This window comes from Trichoderma virens (assembly GCF_000170995.1).
Source record: "Trichoderma virens Gv29-8 chromosome Unknown TRIVIscaffold_90, whole genome shotgun sequence".
In the NCBI taxonomy this organism is placed as follows: domain Eukaryota; kingdom Fungi; phylum Ascomycota; class Sordariomycetes; order Hypocreales; family Hypocreaceae; genus Trichoderma; species Trichoderma virens.
The window spans coordinates 1,499,144-1,517,110 of NW_014013659.1; the positions used below are offsets into that span (position 1 = coordinate 1,499,144).

The following is a 17,967-nucleotide window of genomic DNA, read 5'->3' on the forward strand; positions in this document are numbered from 1 at the left end:
AGTTGGTATAAGCACTTAATGTGTCTAGAGAAGTGGTAAATTTGAAGAGATGGTATTTAGCGAAGGAAGATCCAGAAAGGTCTGAGTGAATGTGGTTGAGTAATTGTGGCGAAAATAATGGGAAACCAGGTCGATTTAAATAGAAAAACTTCAATAACCCATCTTTAGGTTTTACTACTGAGGCAGAGGCTAAGCCAAACGATCACGACGGTTGCTCAACGTGCAGAGAGCTAAGTCAGTGTAGGATCTGCACACATGACCAGTCATTTATCTCTGCCACTATATACCTATGTTTAAGCAAGAGTTAAATGCCACAAACTGTGATTCGGAAACATAAATAAATTGTTGAAAACCTTATATTTTGCTTGTCAACCTAGGAAAATTGTTGAGCACTCCTACTGGTGGCCCTGTAAACTATGCATTTACATGAAACATACCGACAGTAGTTTTATTAGAAAGGAACATTGTCTAACGCCTCTGTCAGCTTCACCTGAGCTATATTTTAAATTTATGCATAGCCTCTGAAAACTTTAAGTCATTTCTCCATACGAGGCCAGCTGAATATAGCATCGGAGCATCGGAGCATCGGCAGTTGGCTTCATTATTACTTGACATGTCAACACTGGCCTTGGCTCTCCGAATCCCTTGTCTATTTTAAACTTTTCCTCACATCAGAGAAGAAAACTCTACGGATTTATCCAGGCCGCGCTTTTATGCATCCTCTCTCAGCTTCAGAGAGACCGGTCCTCGCAAATTATGCAGATATTTCTGCTATATGCAGCAAATATGCAGCAAGTATGCAGCAAGAACTCGCCGTATATAACTTTATGTACTAAGGTTAATATTGGAAGTATAAAAATAAGTTTACTAGATATGCATGGATATATGCTCCGTCCTGGATTTTACTTTCTGCTCCTTCAGCCTACTGCCGGTTTATATCGGATTGACTTTGTGATTTTACAAATAGATCGAAGTAATCAAAGTCAATATACGAGCTGACCGTCAGGAAACGAGTATAAGAAGGGCCTCTCTCCTCTGCCTTGAACCGTTCCTCATCATCCTCAGACATTCGCTCAACTCAGCAAGCAAATCATCAGAACAGCACATCTCACTCTTTATCTTCCAATTCAAAAAAACCAACTTCAACCGCCAACATGCAGGTTATCGCCGCCATCGCTTTCCTTCTTACTGCCGCCACTGGCGCTTTCGCAGCTCCCGGCGGCTACTCTCCTCCTCCTCCCCACCACGCTCCCAAGCCCCCTCCTCCTCCTCCGGTTATCAACCAGAACAACAACATCAACAACAACTGGCAGAGCAACAGCTGCGGTAACGGTGCTTCTCCTTACTGCTGCAGTGCTACCACCGACGCATTGGGCTCAAGCTACTGGAAGTGCTCTGACCTTAACGATGTCTGCAATGCTGTCATCGTTTGCTGCAACAACAACAACAACATCAACAACCAGCAGGTATGTCATACAAATATATCAGTGTACATTACTTGTTCTATGTTCTTGCTATTAACCACCAAATATAGGGCAAGCAAAACGCCAACGGCAACGGCAACCAGTCCTGCAGTGCCTTCGGACAGTCCAAGGTCGTTTACGAGTAAAGTTGCTTCCGGAAGCCCAAGATCGGCAACAGCCATCCTATTTGCTTGGTCCCCTGATCTTGGAGGGCGGGCACGCATTGTTCAATTCACCTGGCTAAGGGCTGCTGTAATGGGATTGATGGGTGTGAAGTGGCATTTTGTAGGATGAAAATGTGTTGTTCTCTTCGATTTGGGTCGTAGCTGGATGGCTCTTATGAGGCAGACATTACGATCCGCTCACTCTCCTTAAGTTTATTTTATATTGCTTGTTGAAAATAAGAAAAAAAGAACTTGTTTGCTTTACTCCTTATCTACTTTCCATTGTGATTTCTTCTAAAGGCACGCTACATTCATCTCCAGGTGCTCTTGGAGATATAGTTACCCTAAGTTTCTGATCTATTGTAATGTTATTTAGACTGTATTTATGCGAGGTGGTCGGAGCATGCTTGTGATTGTGCCTTTGGGTGTCTGAACACGACCGACAATCTCGAACCCATACTTGTTATACAGCCGAACCCCCTCCGGTGCCGCGAGTACAAATGCGTATCGTCCATGTCGATCCGTCTCTTCGCAAATCCGCTGCATCATCATCGAACCAATCCCTCGCCGTTGATAGCTCGGATTGACCGCCATGAATGTGAGACCTAGATGCAGAAGTAGTCAGGATGCTGTTGCAATGCCTGCTACAACATGAATCAACTTACGGCATATACTATCGAGATCATTCAAGACCCGATCACGCTCTGTCCTCAAGGCTTTTGATAGTGTGATCCAGCCATCTATATCAATTGTCTCTGGGACCCATGATATCTTCTTGCGTCTTTTTTCTTTCAGTGGTTCATTCACTTGACCATCATTCGCTTCAAATTGATGACTAGGTTTCCTTTCTATTATGGTCCAACCACAGAACCCGACGGGATTGCCATCAATGGAGCATGCCTTCAAAAAGCTTTCCCATCGGTCTTGTAAGGCCTCCTCCAACGTCTCGGCATACCAGCGGACTATTTCATCCCTTTGCTGTTCTGTTATCTCGTTGGATTGAGGAAACATCGTCTGGTACAGTGGACCATTTTGCATGGATGGTACGTCAACATGCCGTGCAATGCTTTCGGCATCGAGAACGCCAACATCGGAGAGAATGAAGGACATTTGAGGTATTGGATTCGATTCATAAGATTGCTTCCCAGTCGAGAGAACTGAGTGGAAGTGGAACTTGACAGGACTGACAGGCAATCTTCACACTGTAGGTTTATAATTATGATGCTATCTAATGACAATTTGCCCATAAAAATATTTACTTGCTTAGATCCGTCTTATTAGAATGCTGGGGAACGCTGGGTCGTTGGAAGTTTCCTATCGCTATCAGTGCTGCAAACAGCAGACTTCTTGTCAAATTCACATTCACCCAGCACTGGCCACAAACTCCAAAATGCGGCCCGTGCGGAAAAGAGATTCAATACGATCAATTTCGGACACTTACTTCGGTTCCTACTTTAGCCTGATTAAGAACTTGATGTACTGGGTGAGTGTTGCTGCTATTGCTTGTGCCAAACACTAGACGTCCCCCTCTCCCTCCTTGCCTCCCTTCATTGCCTCCCTTGTCCAGCTGGAGGAAGATCCAGATCACAGGATGGGAGAATGAGGGGGAGCAGCAAAACGACACCGAATCAAATGTAGGCGATGACGTTCATCAATACGACGGCGCTGTAGAAAAAGGCCATGAGAGGTTTCAGAAATTCAAGACCTAACAGCAAAGGGATGTCGTCATCTCATAGTCGCGGAGACTTCAGTTTCTGCCTCGCATGTGATGTCTACGAACCAACAGCAACACCAAGTCCTCCCTTGGCACTGGAGCACAGTCCCGAAACACAAGGAGGCAAATGCATAGTGTGCATGGAACATGGAATCTTGTCAAGTATTGTATTCATGTTTGCTACATCTAATCGTATGCTTCGTATGGTGAAGCCTTCAGCCTTTTTTATTACCTTTCTCCAATACCCAACTCACATATTCATAGTCAATTTCCCTTCTCTCCTTCCCATTGCTACCACCCACTTAAATATTGCAAAACAGATGTAAAACAGATGACACACTTTCTCAGTAAAGTGCGAATGTAATTGTTGAACATGAAAAGAAAAAGGCTCTGCCTTTGGGTATATGATGAAGATGCCTGAACGCCAAGTGTCCCAACCTAAACACAACGCAACAAATTGATCTTGATATGTGAAGAGCTTGATGGTAGAGATGTGATGATGCTTTGCGTTGCCGTCTGAGAGGATAAAACAGAATGCCTCTTGAGACTTTTAGCTAGTTCAAGGGTTATTGCTGCCGCTCCCACGACGCTGCTTCATTGGCGGAGCGGACAAATCATTCTCATCATCAATGTCTGCTCCCCTCTTGCGCGTAAGCCCGCGCTGGCGAAGGACTTGGTTCACAACATTCTCGTTACCAACGACATTTCCAGAGCCCTCAACCGTGATGCCCGCGTCAACCTCAATCTTGATAGGACGAGGTCGTCCGTCCTCATCAATCATGGGGATACCGCACTGGCCAGAGCTGTTCTCCTGGATGGCCTTGACAACAGCCCTGGCAATGGCGTTGGCGTGGCTGGCCGGCGTGTCGGTGAGACACACGAGGTTGTTGTTCTTGGAGACGAGGACGGAGGTATTGATACGAAGGCTGATGGGGGAGATGCTCTCTTCCTCCTGGTCATCCTCGTCTTCGGTAGCCACGGCCGATATTACAGCCTCAGCCATAGATGGCCGACCCATGATGATTTGCTGGCGCATTTGCTGTAGTCGAGCAAGATCTGGTGCGGTGCGTGGTGTGTAGGCTGGAGGGGGGGAGGTCAAAGATGTTTGATGGGAGGTATCTTTGGGGCCGTTGGCGCAGCTTGTGATAGCTGCAGCACCAGTAGCTGTTGATGGTGATGTATTCATAGTGTATGTGTGATGTGTGACGGCGAGGATGTGAAAGAAGAAGAAGTAATCAAACTCTTATAGTTGATGAACTTCCAAGATTTTATGAATGTGTCCGTTTGAAGAGTAGGATGAGAGGGACTGTGAGTTGTTGATATATATATCTTCAACTGTGGACAGTGATTCAAAGTAGACAAGTACCACCGATCCGCCGATTGTCTTTTGCGTTTCAGCCCGTGAGAATAGGAGTTGGCCAAGCCGACTTGCAGTCTAAATTTGGCTGAAGAGTTTTTTCTTTTTCCTCTCCCTTCTTTGTCCAAATCCAACGCTCACAGTGCTGGATTGAAGGAACTCTACCCTTTCTGTCTGTTTCCGAGATGTAGGGTCGGTGTTAAGGCGGCTGGTGTGAGGGTAGAGCGGCGATGTAAATGTCCGAGGTGCGAGAGAGTGTGGTATAAGCCAACAGCCAAGGGAGGAGCACAGGAATGTAAGTGCTTGATAGTGCTAATGATAGCGATGATTATGACGGAACAGGATAGGAGTTGCAACGGGATTGATATTGTTGACAACGAAGGACTGATCAAGGAGTCAAGACAACAGAGAGATATATACCTTTGTGAGGAAGCGGCTCGGCTATCGGCCTCCTGTGAAGCTCTTTGGCCCACCCCACCCCCTTAACCCAACCTGATTCCCTTGATTAAAGAAAAGCCAAGATGGAACATGTCCCGTTGACTTTTGGCGGCCCCCAGTGCGGCCAAGCTTGGCCCCGTCGAAGTGATTCAACTGAATGATTGATCCATGATTGATTCATGCGGCAATCATACCACACCTTGCACACCCCAGGCCGTGCGGCCTTTTGCGAGTGGCTTGTCTTGCGGGCGCGACCCACGACCTCGCTTGTCATGGAATCTTCCGCTAGCAACAATACCATTGCCTTTTTGATTACTTGTGGCCCCCGATCAACTTACACGCGCCCACCGCTGCGTCCCGTCTCCGCTATTGGGAAGAATCCGGTAAAAAGAAGGACGGACAAATGACTGAGATGGGTGAGCACAGGCACACAGACACACTTCCCTGTACTCACTTGTCCACATCCACAACGCACAGAGAAGGGCATCTGTTTGTTCATAAACATGATATGAGCAGAACAAGTCAAACACAATCCTGGAGTAGGGCAGCCAAGATGCGTTTAGCCTTTCAGGATGGCCTGACCCGACAGCAAATGCCGCGTAGCGCACCCAAGCTGGCGGGACACTGTACAGCAAAAGCCAAAAGCTACACGCCCCCGGTATGGATTCTGTCCGACAGTCTGGTCTGGAGGGGGGTGTGATCTACAAGTGCCAGCAAAAGTCGTGGCAGGCTGCCATTCCGTCGTTTGAGCTCTCTGCTATACACAATATTTTTTTTTTTTCCTTCACTTGATTTGATTTTTCCTCGCGGATTTGAACCTCCGGTCTGAGTGGGTTGCGGGAAGAAGGGAGGGGGGGCACCCTTCTGGCGCTTTTGGGTTCTGATTGTCCCTCATGATACCATCTCTCCTTTATTCCCCCCCTTTTACAAAGTATCCTTGTGTGTTTGACATGGTCGGCTGTCGCAACGTATCATATTGTCGACGGATAGCGGCCGACGGTTGGGAGGAATGCCACGAGACAACAATCGCAGCAACAACAGCAAGGTGTTGGCAGGACTTGCACACGTGGTGCCCTGGGAGTTGCTTGGATGCGGCTCCCACTGCCCAGGAACTGGATCCCAGAGCTGTAGGTTGTATGCACAAGACAAGCTGAGGGCGCACCCAAGATGCCACTCTTGGATTAGCCATCTGCAAGGGAGACGGCGGTGTTTGTGCTTGTGCTTGTAGGGCCCAGATGTCGTGCCGTCATGGCTGGGTTGGAATGCCAGTGACAGGCTAGCTGCACAAGTTTTGCCACGGCAATCCAGTGGGCGAGCTCCAGTAAACGATGCATGAGTCTCTACTCCCTACACAGGCCCGTACAAGTTCCACACAAAGAGTTGGCGATTGGAGATTTCCCCTGTCGGCCAACTTCGGCGAATTGCTGCGGCATGCACTTGGCCGGCCCAGCGTATTGTCTGCGTATTGTGGCGCGACAGATTCAATAGGCGTGTGTATCGCCTGAAAGGCTTTGTGTGGTGAAGAAAGAAATTGAGGGGGGGTGCGATGTCTTAGCCGGCTTTTGTCTTGCTATTGTCTCTTGCTATTGTTGTCCGTATTGACGTGCCGAAGCGGTTTAGCGCCCGCCGTCCCGGGACCCGGACATTGCGGGGCAGGTCGCCGACGCGGGCGATCTCTCCTTCCTTTGGTGCTTTGCAGTTGCACTTTTCAGTCACACTTTGCACACACTTTGCGCGGCTTGGAGAAGGAGCGCAGCGGCAGATGGAGGCAGCGGCTGGGCGTTGATATTGCTCGTTTCAGTAAAGATTGGGATCGTGACACGGCAGGAGCGACGGATTGATGAGGGACGGGATAAACGTTAAAAAGTCGAATGGCTCGAGGAAGCTGCATCCTGGCATGTTCTAGACCCGGAATGCCGTCCGTTTCCTTTTGCGAGCCTCGCTTGCGTGCTGCCTGACTTGACTCCTTCTCTCTTGCCTTGACTCGCACATTTATAATATTAAATATCAATATTAATAACAATGAATGCATGCATTGAATCGTCATTATGTATTTTCTTGGTTTTCTGCCCTAATACAGGGTGTGTGTTTTAGAATATTCCCCCTTTCGGTCGTCCTACGTAATCTTTTTTCCTACTGCTTCTCCTACTGCTTCTAGTGCTAAGCACCTTATTCTCCCAGCTTCCTCCTTACCTCATCATCTCATTCCAACTCTTTCTCTCCCACAACCCGAAGTGACTGGATCCCTCCAGTCCAAAATCAGTTGATCCTCCCTCCTTCGTCATCAATAGGCGCAAAACCGTTACATCCACCCCAGTTGCAGCGCTACCCAACCCGCCATACTGAAAGGGCAACAATTTGAGCACTTTCAGCCACCCTCTCGGCGACTCTCAGCTCCTGTCGCTCGCTTCCCAGTGCTCTGGATGCCGCCAGACAGGCCGAAGAGCCGGTGCAGGTCCGGCTATTTCATCTTGGGCTAGAGAGGCCCTTTTTCTGTCTCCTTTCTTTCCTTTTTCCTCTGCCTCATTGGGGCTTCGCTTCACTAATGCATGTCCGTTTTGTTACCAGCCAGGTGGAAAAGCTTGTCAATCATCTTCCTGCCAATCCTAGTTAGATCATTTGGCTTAGAATGACTCTGTGCCTGTGAACCAGACTTGTCTCCATCTCGAATGGAATCCTGCAGTCTAATAATCGCGTTGCGGAGCAGGAAAAACAGAAGATAGCCACACGACTCATACGTTTATTTGTTTACACACCAAATCGCCAGAATTGCCATGGCCTCCACCGCCGTCAATGCCGTATGTGCGATCAAATTTGTGCTTTTGCTTTTGTCTTGGCTATTGTTGCCAAGGCTGAATCAAACAAATACATGGACTTGTCCATACTTACGACACCTTCCTCCGACAGAAGCACGGGACATCACAAACACACAAAAGAGGAAAGCCATCTATGTGCTCCGTGAGCTGTGGAGTCCGACGAGGCAGAATAAGAGATCCGAAATACATGGTCATTGACGTGGTCGCGTGGCATGCTCTAGCTTAGGCCAGCAATACAACACGACCAAGTAGCTTGTCCATGCTGTGTGGGCAACTTGCGCGTCTTGACAATGAATGCAAAAGATGCTGTGGACTCTGAGAACAAGATATATGCCCCGCCGTGCTATTCTCCACTGCTGTTGTCCTTTTTTTTTCTTGTAATGTCCTGCTGTTGAATGGACGAGGTGGGTGTACAATCAGGTAGACTGCGTTGATGACTGTTTGTCGTAAGATTTTTCTTTTTTCCCAGACGTTTTGTTGTGCGATGGATTGTATTGTCCTCCGTCCTGGAATTGTAGAGTTGGCTATTGTGCTGTTTTGCTAATGGCTGCTTTCATGTTGGTGTTAGATCAAGCATGGCCTGCCCATCAATAGCAATGAGAATGGAGAATATCGGAGATTTTCACAAGAATAGCGGCGGCAAATGCGTCGAACTCGACGAGACCATGGCGAAGAGAGTCCCGTGATTGGTAAATAAACAAGCTGCATCATTTCGCAGTCGGCACATTCAAGCACTTTATACCAAGGAGATGCTGCAAGGAGATGCTTCCACAAGTACGGATTACCTATTTCTAGATGCGGTCATTGCTTGTGGCCAATACCAAAACAACCTACTCATCTCCTAGTATATTCTGTAGAGTATATTCTACAGAAGCGATGCACTAGACACCACGCGACGAGCCTGCGCCCAGTTGTGGGCTTCACTTCGGGATTTACAACTCGAATCTGGCTCCTCTTTGTAACAATGAGATCTCAACTAGATGCTAGCCACCAGTCAGTGCGTACATACCCGCCCTCGGATCGAATCGCAAACAGCCCTTAGTATTCTTCCACGCATGCTGGCACGCACAAGCCCTCAGCCGCCCTTTGTCGCTCTCACGGATCGTTGTGTTCGGAAAAATTCCCACAGACCGCTTGTTTAATGCGTGTTACAGTGGAAGCCGAAATGAGTCTCCGATTTTGTATACATTAAACACACTGACCATTTTGTGGCGTTGTTTGGCTTATACAGTGCCAGCTTTCAAACAGTGTGTAGGGTAGGCATGTAGTGTTGATTTATCTACAAGAGAGACTATAGGAATAACTTTGGAAGCAACAGTTGATAATCGTAAGTTCAACAGTCAAGAAGTAAATCTACGTGTAGATACAAAAGCCTCGAATTGAGTAAACCACAACAGGTCTAAATAATTAAACAATGATCCTTCCACTCTTCTCCATATCCTCATCCCCCTCCTTTCATCCGATTGCTAGGTGTATGGCCCTGTGAGAAACATCCTGCTAGATCAGCTCGTAGGGATTGGTAGTTTCGTTTAGCGCAGGAGCCGCTTGAATCGAATCCCAATGCTCTGCAATACACCCTCCCTCATATCTAAAGACATCCACCACCGCGTTATATCTCGCCGTACCAAATCCCTCCAGTTTCCAATGCACCCATCCAATCCCATTATCGAATCCATGATGGCGAACCGTAACGTTCCATTTAGGGAAGTTTTCTCCCAGGAAGGAGATTGCTGCAGCTCGGCCTTGCTCCATGAGAGGATTGTGCTGGATGTAACTCTCGAGCGCGTGATCTGTGAACGCTGTGGCGACGTTCTTTTTAAAGTAGAGTTCCTGGACAAAGGTGGCGAAATTGATGGCTTGATCTCTAGCGGTGACTTTCTGGCCAGGGATGCAGCTGTAGGCCTTTCGAGAGTCTGCAATTGGGCTTGCAATCGCAGCTGGGATAGATAAAAGGGTGGCGGCACCCGTTGCGAGGATAGAAGCAAGCTTCATCTTAGAGGTGGAAGGAATTTGCAGTTGAGAGTTGAAATAAACGCCAAGTAGTGAGTGACTATTAAGTGATGCTCAATATTGAGATTGAGACATGTCTCTTCGTCTCTGGACAGAGTATATATGCCATTCTTTGGTTTGCCATTCTTTGGTTCTGTCATTCCTTGACTCTATTTCCGATATCCCATCAACTTGCTGTAAAGCATTTAGTAACATTTTATAAGCAGCTTGTCTTGGCTTATTCCTCCCGGCTTCCTATAGTGGGGCGGGTCCCTTTGGGGCAAATGGTACCCCATGCGTTGAGAAACTCTTCCGTCTCTTTGGATATATAATTTCTTTGTCTCCTCTTATTAAAAATAAAAAAAATCATGAGCCATCATATGATGAATGAAGAAGACCTTCTCAGAGAGTGTTACAGTAACGCTAGGAAGAGAAAAGTCTCCACTCAGAGGCTCTTGGATCTTTGTGCCATGACTGTAATTAACGGCCAGCCAGAATCCGGCTGTCTGTAGTCTATGATTGGCCATTTTTTTATTATACCTCTCATGTAAAATTCGGATAAGGCCTAGGTTACGTGAATTAATTTGTACAGCGGCTCTATTATAGATGACCTAGACGAAATATATGGAGCTGTAAATTGAGGGTGCATTTTCACTGTTTTTCGTAAGCTTTACGTGATCCATTTTCACCCGTCGACAATTCCGACAAATGGTATGAGGCGAATAAATGTCACGACAACAATATGTATACCGGTTCGTCACAATAACAATAACACGGTTCCGCTTAGTCAACCTTAGAAACATCTCTTTTCCACTATGATATCTGTCTCTGGGCGCCCAGAATATGGCCCTTTGTATAATGGTGTTTGACGTAGTAATTAAGATTGGGTTACAGATGAACTTGACACCGGCAATGCCGCTTTGGCTTCTATAACTGCAAGAAAATAAACGAAAGTGGAATCTGACTTAGAACCATACCAGAACTGTTAGGCTGGTTGACATATGGATTCACACTGTACAAGCCCAAGCCTCAACCCTCCGTCTTTAGTGTACGTCTTGTTGGCATTTGGGCTATTATTGGGGCAATTGGTTCATCGAAGAACTCTGAGACATCGTCTTTTGTGTACTTTGCTTGCAAATTTCTCCTGTCCTCTTTAAGACATGTTTCAGTGGCGATCGTGCACACTTCTTCACATGAAATGATAATACGAACCTAGCGAAACATAATGTCAATCAGAATGAGGAGCTATTGTCGAGTACAGCTCTCTGGATCGGCGATGAAGACAGATCCTCGATGCAGACAATTAGCACGTCTTGCAAGTAAGATTTCGTCATCATCTTAGATCTCGGTTTACTCATCTCTGGAGCCAATCTAGTCAGCCATTCATTCATCCATTGATTCAATCATCAGGACTGTTAGCTAGCTAGACTAGTTCCAGGTAGTTGGTTGTGCTTAACGCCCCTCCCAGCACCGCAGCCATGGTAAGGAAAACCCACCGTCGTTGTTGGTTCGGCGCTGGTCCTGCCGCCAACGCGGTGGCTTGCCTGGGAATAAGAAAAAAGAAAGGAGAAGCGGAGTAGAGAAGGGGGGCGTGTCTCTTCTTTGAGGGCGTGAAGCAGCTTGACATCTCGGATGTTCCATGTACGACGGAGGCGGGCCCAGGGAAGGGGTTGAACACCGGTGTCCTACAGAACGCCGTCAACCAGAGCTGTGGGATTCGGAAGAAGCCAGACATCAGCTTAATTCTCTTGGCTGCAAGCTAATGTACTTCATACGAACGGGAGAAAATTGGCTGTACTTTGACTAATTGATTGGAAAATGGCTCAATACACCCGCAGAGAGAAAGATGGGGAACTCTCCAGCTGAAGAAATCCAGGCGAATTCCACCCAATGTTACGTGTACGAGCATGGCTCCATGTGAGGCAATTGAATGCATTTGTAAGCGGATTTTGTAATTGGCAGAGGCCAAGGTGAATAGATGCAAATCCCATTTACGTGTGGAAATTGAAATTGCGGGATACAATAGATACATCCAACAGAACCACGAAAAGAGGAGTATCGTACCATTCACACTGGCATGATTTGCTTGGTACGATATCTATCTATCTAACAAAACCCCACCAGCGGAGACTGCTCCGAGTCCGCATCAGCTGTACCAGCCGAACGGGAGTCGAATACAGAATAGTTCTTTGTCAGGCTTCGGCTGGACCATACCGTTGGTATTGTTATTCTAGGCGAGTCGAGATAGCTTCATTTACTCTCTCGTAGATCTGCAGCTACCACTAGTACCAAACACTGGCAGCCACCTCGGCCTTCTCGCGTCTTTCTCGCTTTCGGTTGCCCCCCGGAGGTCTTTCCGACGGCTTAGCTTGAACAAAGACGCCATTTCCCTCGTATACCCTACATCCCTTACCATTGCTCTGGGGATACTAGGCTTGTCAGCTGTGTCTCTAGTCTGCCCGTTACCAAGCACCGGCGCCGCGTTTAAGTCGCGCGACCCGGGGATCTGGGCATGTCACAATGGCCATTGATTGATGTCTGTAAAGAGTAAGTTCTTGCGCCTTCTTCAGCCAGGTCGAGGGCTTACCGAAGACTTGTGCAGCCACTATCTACGGGAATAGCATGAGAAGTTGACTGTTTAATATGACGGGCGAACCGAAGACTAGAGCCAGCGTCTTTTGTCTGGTTAATTTGCCTGCTAGGCAGAATAGTATGGCGCCTCTTTTTACAGGAGCTGCAATATTAGGTCTCTTTTTGTCTCCAAACAAGAGGTAAATACAAGAGTACAAGAGTACAAGATAGAGAAACTAGCGTTGACCAGCAAACTGCTTGTTAATGACCGTATTGATTGCTCCTATTCCTTCACCTGTTTGTGAATCATCATCACGGACAATGGCACTTACTGTCATGCTGGACACTGTAGAGGATCGCGCAAATACCATTTTAGACCGGGCTATGTGCATGCGGCCGTTCAAATTCATCGTAGCCAACAGAGAGAGAAATGGCCATCTGTATCTCTACATCAAACTAGCCATACACAGATATATCATGAGTCGACCAGACGACTTGGAATGCGCTTCAGTTTAATCCGGTACACGGTTCACTGCACGAGTAAATAAGTTTCTGTCTTATCAAATGAAGTAGCCTAAAATTCATATATTCTCTTAAAATGACAGTGTTCCATACTCGTTTTGTCCAAGCCGGTGTCCTCTGACTGATGTAACAATAACAGAGTACACTCACGATAGGCCAAGATACCACCCAACGACTGCTGACGACTTCAGGGAGGTCTCTGCTGAACAAATAGGTGTCCATTGAGATTGAAAGGTATTCATGCCAAGGACTATCTCTCATAGATACGAATATTTTTTTGTCTCATCTTCATTTTGACTTAACTGGTAGTTTGGGGTGTTAGACGTCAAACCACGCGCCTCCTGCGTAAAAAGCTCCAGAACAAAACCACATAGTGAATCATAATGTGTAAATTCCTAGAAGCGGTCTTGAAACTGACTAATCGTTTCAAGCCCTGCTCCCAATTGGCTACTCTCAGCCCCCCGCCATATGAATCACGACGACTAAGCAGCACTCATCACCGATCACGGAACTGCCACATACAGAGACTTGACAAAATACTACACTTTCAAAGACTAAATGGTGTTCTCATTAGCTGAATGCATCTCGAGATAATGCGCCGGGATTCGTAGAGCCTCGATGGGTGGTATGCTGCTTGAGTAGACTGTTGACGACTCCTCATCACTCTAGCCGTCTTCTTCTGGCCGACGAATCATTCTTTTCACGGCATCAGCTCTGCATATGTTTCTCAAAGAGATTAACCCTAACAAACTAGCCGTTACATGATCCACATTCATACAACTCTTGGTTTATGATGGACTGTAGGAGAAGCTCTGTGAAAGAAGACACATGAGAGAGCATTATATCATCGCAGATAACTTTGGTATATCTGTGCACCATCCCATTACTTCTGATTCAATTGCCAATCATTTTTTTCTTTTTTTCCAAAATCTTTATTTTTACACCACCAGTTAGAAAACCGGTGCTTGATCTCGTTCACAAGTTTGCTAATATAATATTCGTGAATCTATATAATACTCCATATCGCCGCTTCACCGCCTCTCCACCATACGTTGTGTGGAAAACACCCACAAAGGAAAAAGAAAAGAAAAAGAAAAGAAAACACAAACTTTTCCGCAATGGCCAGATCCGAAATACTCGTACGAGTACTAAACCCACGCCCACGCCCTGCCAAGCACAGACAGACCTGACATCATGCCCAACACCGAATCCGTGCACTCTCACCCCCCCCCCCCCCCCCCCTCTCTTCTTCCTTATTCTAGTCTCCGTAACCGATGGCATCTCACACGCCCTCTTTGGCATCAATTGAATATACAAATCAAACAAAAGAAAAGCCATGGTATAACAAATAGAGTGATCAGCAACATCTTAAAGACGTACCTTAAACGAGCCACCCAATCATAATCCCCTCCCTCTTCTCCCCCCACGAAATGGCCAACCGGACAAACACCAAACGAGCTCATCACGAATATTTATCAGACTGTGCCATTCATTGAAGCGCCGTGATTTCTGCAGGTATAGACAAGATGGAAGGTGAATGCATACTGCAGCTGTAGGATTCCCATCTCACGTAAGCCCCCCTGTTCATCCCTGGTCAGTATTCTTGTCGGCATCTTCAGTCTCACGTTCCTCAAGCTCCATCATCCTGCTTTTGTGTCCCTCCATTATCTCTTCTTCGTTAGCATTGTCAATCAAATGGTGCTTTTGTATAGATAACCTCACCATGACTCATCACATACATAAAAGACAGCTGTCCTATAACTTCGTACATCGTGACAATGCCATTCGACGTATTGTTCTCAATTCGAACGCCCAGCATGCATAAATCGACGACTACTTTGCACACGCTGGCCTAATAACTTGCTAGGTATTCCGCGGTGGATCTCTGCTTTCCCGCTGTCATCCATTCGGCGGTTTTTCTGTTCCCCAGTCATACAAGGATGTCGTCCTCCGACTTCTTATCCGGGGCAGTAAGCTTAAGAGGGGAAGGAATAGGAAAACATTCACAAAAGGTGTCAGAAAGGATGGTGTGCCTTGAAATCGGGCTGCTCTATTATCAAGTCTCATGTCTAAAATAAACTCTCCGAGCCATGAAATTGTTCCCGATAAACCAGCTTCTCCTGTTTTCCAACCCCGACAACTGACTTGCATGTTCAGCAGCTCGGTCAAGAGAACTCGGGAAAAAAAGATGTTGAACTTCTTCTTAATTCCCGAAAACGCCAGTTCTTGTTTATACCCATCATTAGCGTAGCTCATAAGTGTGTGTATCCGTTTTGCAGACGTGACCCTGTTGCTGTCTATGCAATTAATCCCAGACTTTTGTCTTTGTTGAAAGACGCCCCCCGATGATTCCCCAAAGTAACCCTGGTATATGTGAATTTTTGATAACAAAGAAAAAGAAAATTACGCCAGAAACCACCTTCGCTTTCCCGTAAATCCCAATGGGAAAAGCCTTCAGGTTTCGTTGAGAACCGTACGCCGCCTAAATGTGCCTGATGAAAAATCGACATGTAAAAAACACATCATTTTGTAAATCACGTTGCAGAGAGCTTGTTGAATACTCTGCGTGCAGTAGCAGCTACTGCTTAGAACTTAAGGGGCTTGGGCTGCTCCCAGGTGAAGGACTGGTTGGTGCCGAAGTGGCCGTTCTTGGCAGTCTGGAGGTAGATGGGACGAGTCAGGTTCAGCTCGCGGACAATGACACCGGGACGCAGGTCAAAGTTGTCGCGGATGATCTTGACAAGCTCATCAGAGGTCTTGTCAGAGGTGCCGTAGGTGTCGACGTAGATGGAGAGAGGCTCAGCAACACCAATGGCGTAGGAGAGCTGGACGAGAGCACGGCGGGCAAGGCCGGCAGCGACCAGAGACTTGGCGATCCATCGGCCGACGTAAGCGGCAGATCGGTCGACCTTGGAGAAGTCCTTGCCGGAGAAGGCACCACCACCGTGAGCACCCCAGCCACCGTAGGTGTCGACGATGATCTTACGGCCGGTAAGACCGGCATCACCCTGGGGGCCACCAATGATGAAGAGGCCAGAGGGCTGGATGTGGTAGATGGTCTTCTCATCAAGGTACTTGGCGGGGATGGTGGTCTTGATGATCTTCTCCAGGATCTCCTTGCGGAGCTGCTCAGTGGTGATGTCGGCAGAGTGCTGGGCAGAGACGACGACGGTGTCGACGCGGACAGGGACAACGGCACCGTTGTCGTGCTTGTACTCAACGGTGACCTGGGTCTTGGTGTCGGGACGGAGCCAGGGGAGGGAGCCGTCACGACGAGCAGCAGACATGGCAGCGTTGAGCTTGTGGGCAAGCTGGAGGGTCAGGGGGAAGAGCTCGGGGGTCTCGTCGGTGGCATAACCGAACATGATACCCTGGTCACCAGCACCGAGGCTCTCAAGAGCCTGGTCAAGGTGAAGACCCTGAGCAATATCGGGGGACTGCTGCTCAATGGCAACGAGCAGGTTGAGGGTCTTGTAGTCGAAGCCCTTCTCGGAGTCGTCATAGCCGATGTCCTTGATGGTGTTGCGGACAATCTTCTGGTAGTCAAGCTTGGCCTGGGTGGTGATTTCACCGAAGACCATGATCATACCAGTCTTGGTGGCAGTCTCGCAAGCAACCTTGGAGAGAGGGTCCTCAGCGAGACAGGCATCGAGGATGGCATCTGAGACCTGATCGGCGATCTTGTCGGGGTGACCCTCACCGACGGACTCGGACTGCAAGGAGGAGGAATTAGCAGCTGCGCAAACAAGCAAGCTGGAATTGGTACTTTCAGGAGGGGAGGGGGGATTTGCTTACGGTGAACAGGAAAGTTCCTGACTTGGAAACGCCGTTGGGAGTAGACATTGTGGCGGTTTGTGTGTGTGTGTGTGTGTGTGGAGGGGTAGATGAAGAGAAAAGAGGAGAAGAGGACAGACAATCGCTCGAGGAGAATGCGCGAGGGGAGAAAAGAGGCGAACTGGCAAGAAATGACAGGAAATTGCTGAGGAGAAGGAAGGGTGCGAGAAAAAAATCGGCGGATCTGCGTAGACTTTTATCTAGGCCCGGTGGTCGGTGGAAGAGGGGCGGCCAAGCACGGCATGGATAAGATAATGTCTTAGAAAAATGAGACTCGGGGCAAAATGCACCGCTGGACTGTCGTATTCGCACCGGCGGATACATGGGAGTGCTGCCAGTTTGGCGGGGCACGGCAGGTACCCAGCGTCACCCAGCGTCACCCCGCTCGCAACACCATGCACATGCAAATGTTGGGATTTGGAAAAAGAAGCTGGGAGAAAGAATCCGAATAGTGCTAGGACGGACATGGTTTGTCTTGTCCAAATTACCGCAACCAGCATTGGGGGTCAATATAATATTTGCAAGGAACTGAGCTACTTGGTAGGTAGGATTGGTATCCCAGCCGAGAATAATTGGCAGTACAGGTATCTTCTGCTGCGTTTCTAGGTACTATTTCGTTCCTCTGGGTTGGCTCAATCGTGTCCTCGATGATGCCCAACGGGCAATGTATCACGATAGAACTTGCCCGGTGCCAATTTCAGGGCAGGTCTGGTGTGACTCGACTCGGGCCAAAAACGGCGCCAACCAGAAAAGGGCCGCCCAACTCGCGTACCTGAGATGGCGTGTGTTAGACAGTGACCTCTGCAACCGGCCGGACAAGCAAACAAGCCCCAAGTACCCCTCTATGGCAGCCTAGCAGCGGTGCGTGCAGTGTCAGAAATTGCGCCATCTCACGTCAACAAGCCATCGATGCTCTGCAGTGACTCCTTCCAATATTACTGCAGTGCTGCAGTGCAGGTAAGACGAAGACGATCCCTCCCTCCCCCAGCAAGCCGTATACGAGTACGTAGTAGTACGAGTGCTAGGTACATGCGCACATGCAATCAGGGTCCTCAACCCAAGTACAGGGTACTCTCATCTACACACAGCCAAGCAATTA

General features: G+C 47.9%; 5 protein-coding genes across 5 annotated transcripts; 1 reads left to right on the top strand and 4 right to left on the bottom strand.

Annotated features, from left to right (window-relative positions):
* Positions 1 to 1,066: 1,066 nt before the first annotated feature.
* TRIVIDRAFT_214571 (uncharacterized protein) lies at positions 1,067 to 1,897 on the top strand (the record flags this gene model as incomplete). Its single annotated transcript, XM_014095538.1, has 2 exons — positions 1,067 to 1,466; positions 1,535 to 1,897. 2 exons carry the CDS (start codon positions 1,155 to 1,157, stop codon positions 1,607 to 1,609), a joined length of 387 nt encoding a protein of 128 aa, XP_013951013.1.
* Positions 1,898 to 1,999: 102 nt separating this feature from the next.
* On the bottom strand, positions 2,000 to 2,737 carry TRIVIDRAFT_65437 (uncharacterized protein; the record flags this gene model as incomplete). The annotated part of the gene is made up of 2 exons (XM_014095539.1): positions 2,000 to 2,232; positions 2,293 to 2,737. The coding sequence occupies 2 exons, from the start codon at positions 2,735 to 2,737 to the stop codon at positions 2,000 to 2,002; spliced, it is 678 nt and encodes a 225-aa protein (XP_013951014.1).
* A 1,163-nt stretch (positions 2,738 to 3,900) lies between these two features.
* TRIVIDRAFT_65436 (uncharacterized protein) lies at positions 3,901 to 4,527 on the bottom strand (the record flags this gene model as incomplete). The annotated part of the gene is made up of 1 exon (XM_014095540.1): positions 3,901 to 4,527. One exon carries the CDS (start codon positions 4,525 to 4,527, stop codon positions 3,901 to 3,903), a length of 627 nt encoding a protein of 208 aa, XP_013951015.1.
* A 4,922-nt stretch (positions 4,528 to 9,449) lies between these two features.
* Positions 9,450 to 9,839, bottom strand: TRIVIDRAFT_9117 (uncharacterized protein; the record flags this gene model as incomplete). The annotated part of the gene is made up of 1 exon (XM_014095079.2): positions 9,450 to 9,839. A coding segment is annotated over one exon (390 nt), but the record flags the coding sequence as incomplete, so codon positions are not given.
* A 5,221-nt stretch (positions 9,840 to 15,060) lies between these two features.
* Positions 15,061 to 17,018, bottom strand: TRIVIDRAFT_87758 (uncharacterized protein; the record flags this gene model as incomplete). The annotated part of the gene is made up of 2 exons (XM_014095541.1): positions 15,061 to 16,747; positions 16,830 to 17,018. 2 exons carry the CDS (start codon positions 16,875 to 16,877, stop codon positions 15,620 to 15,622), a joined length of 1,176 nt encoding a protein of 391 aa, XP_013951016.1.
* Between the last annotated feature and the right edge of the window lie 949 nt (positions 17,019 to 17,967).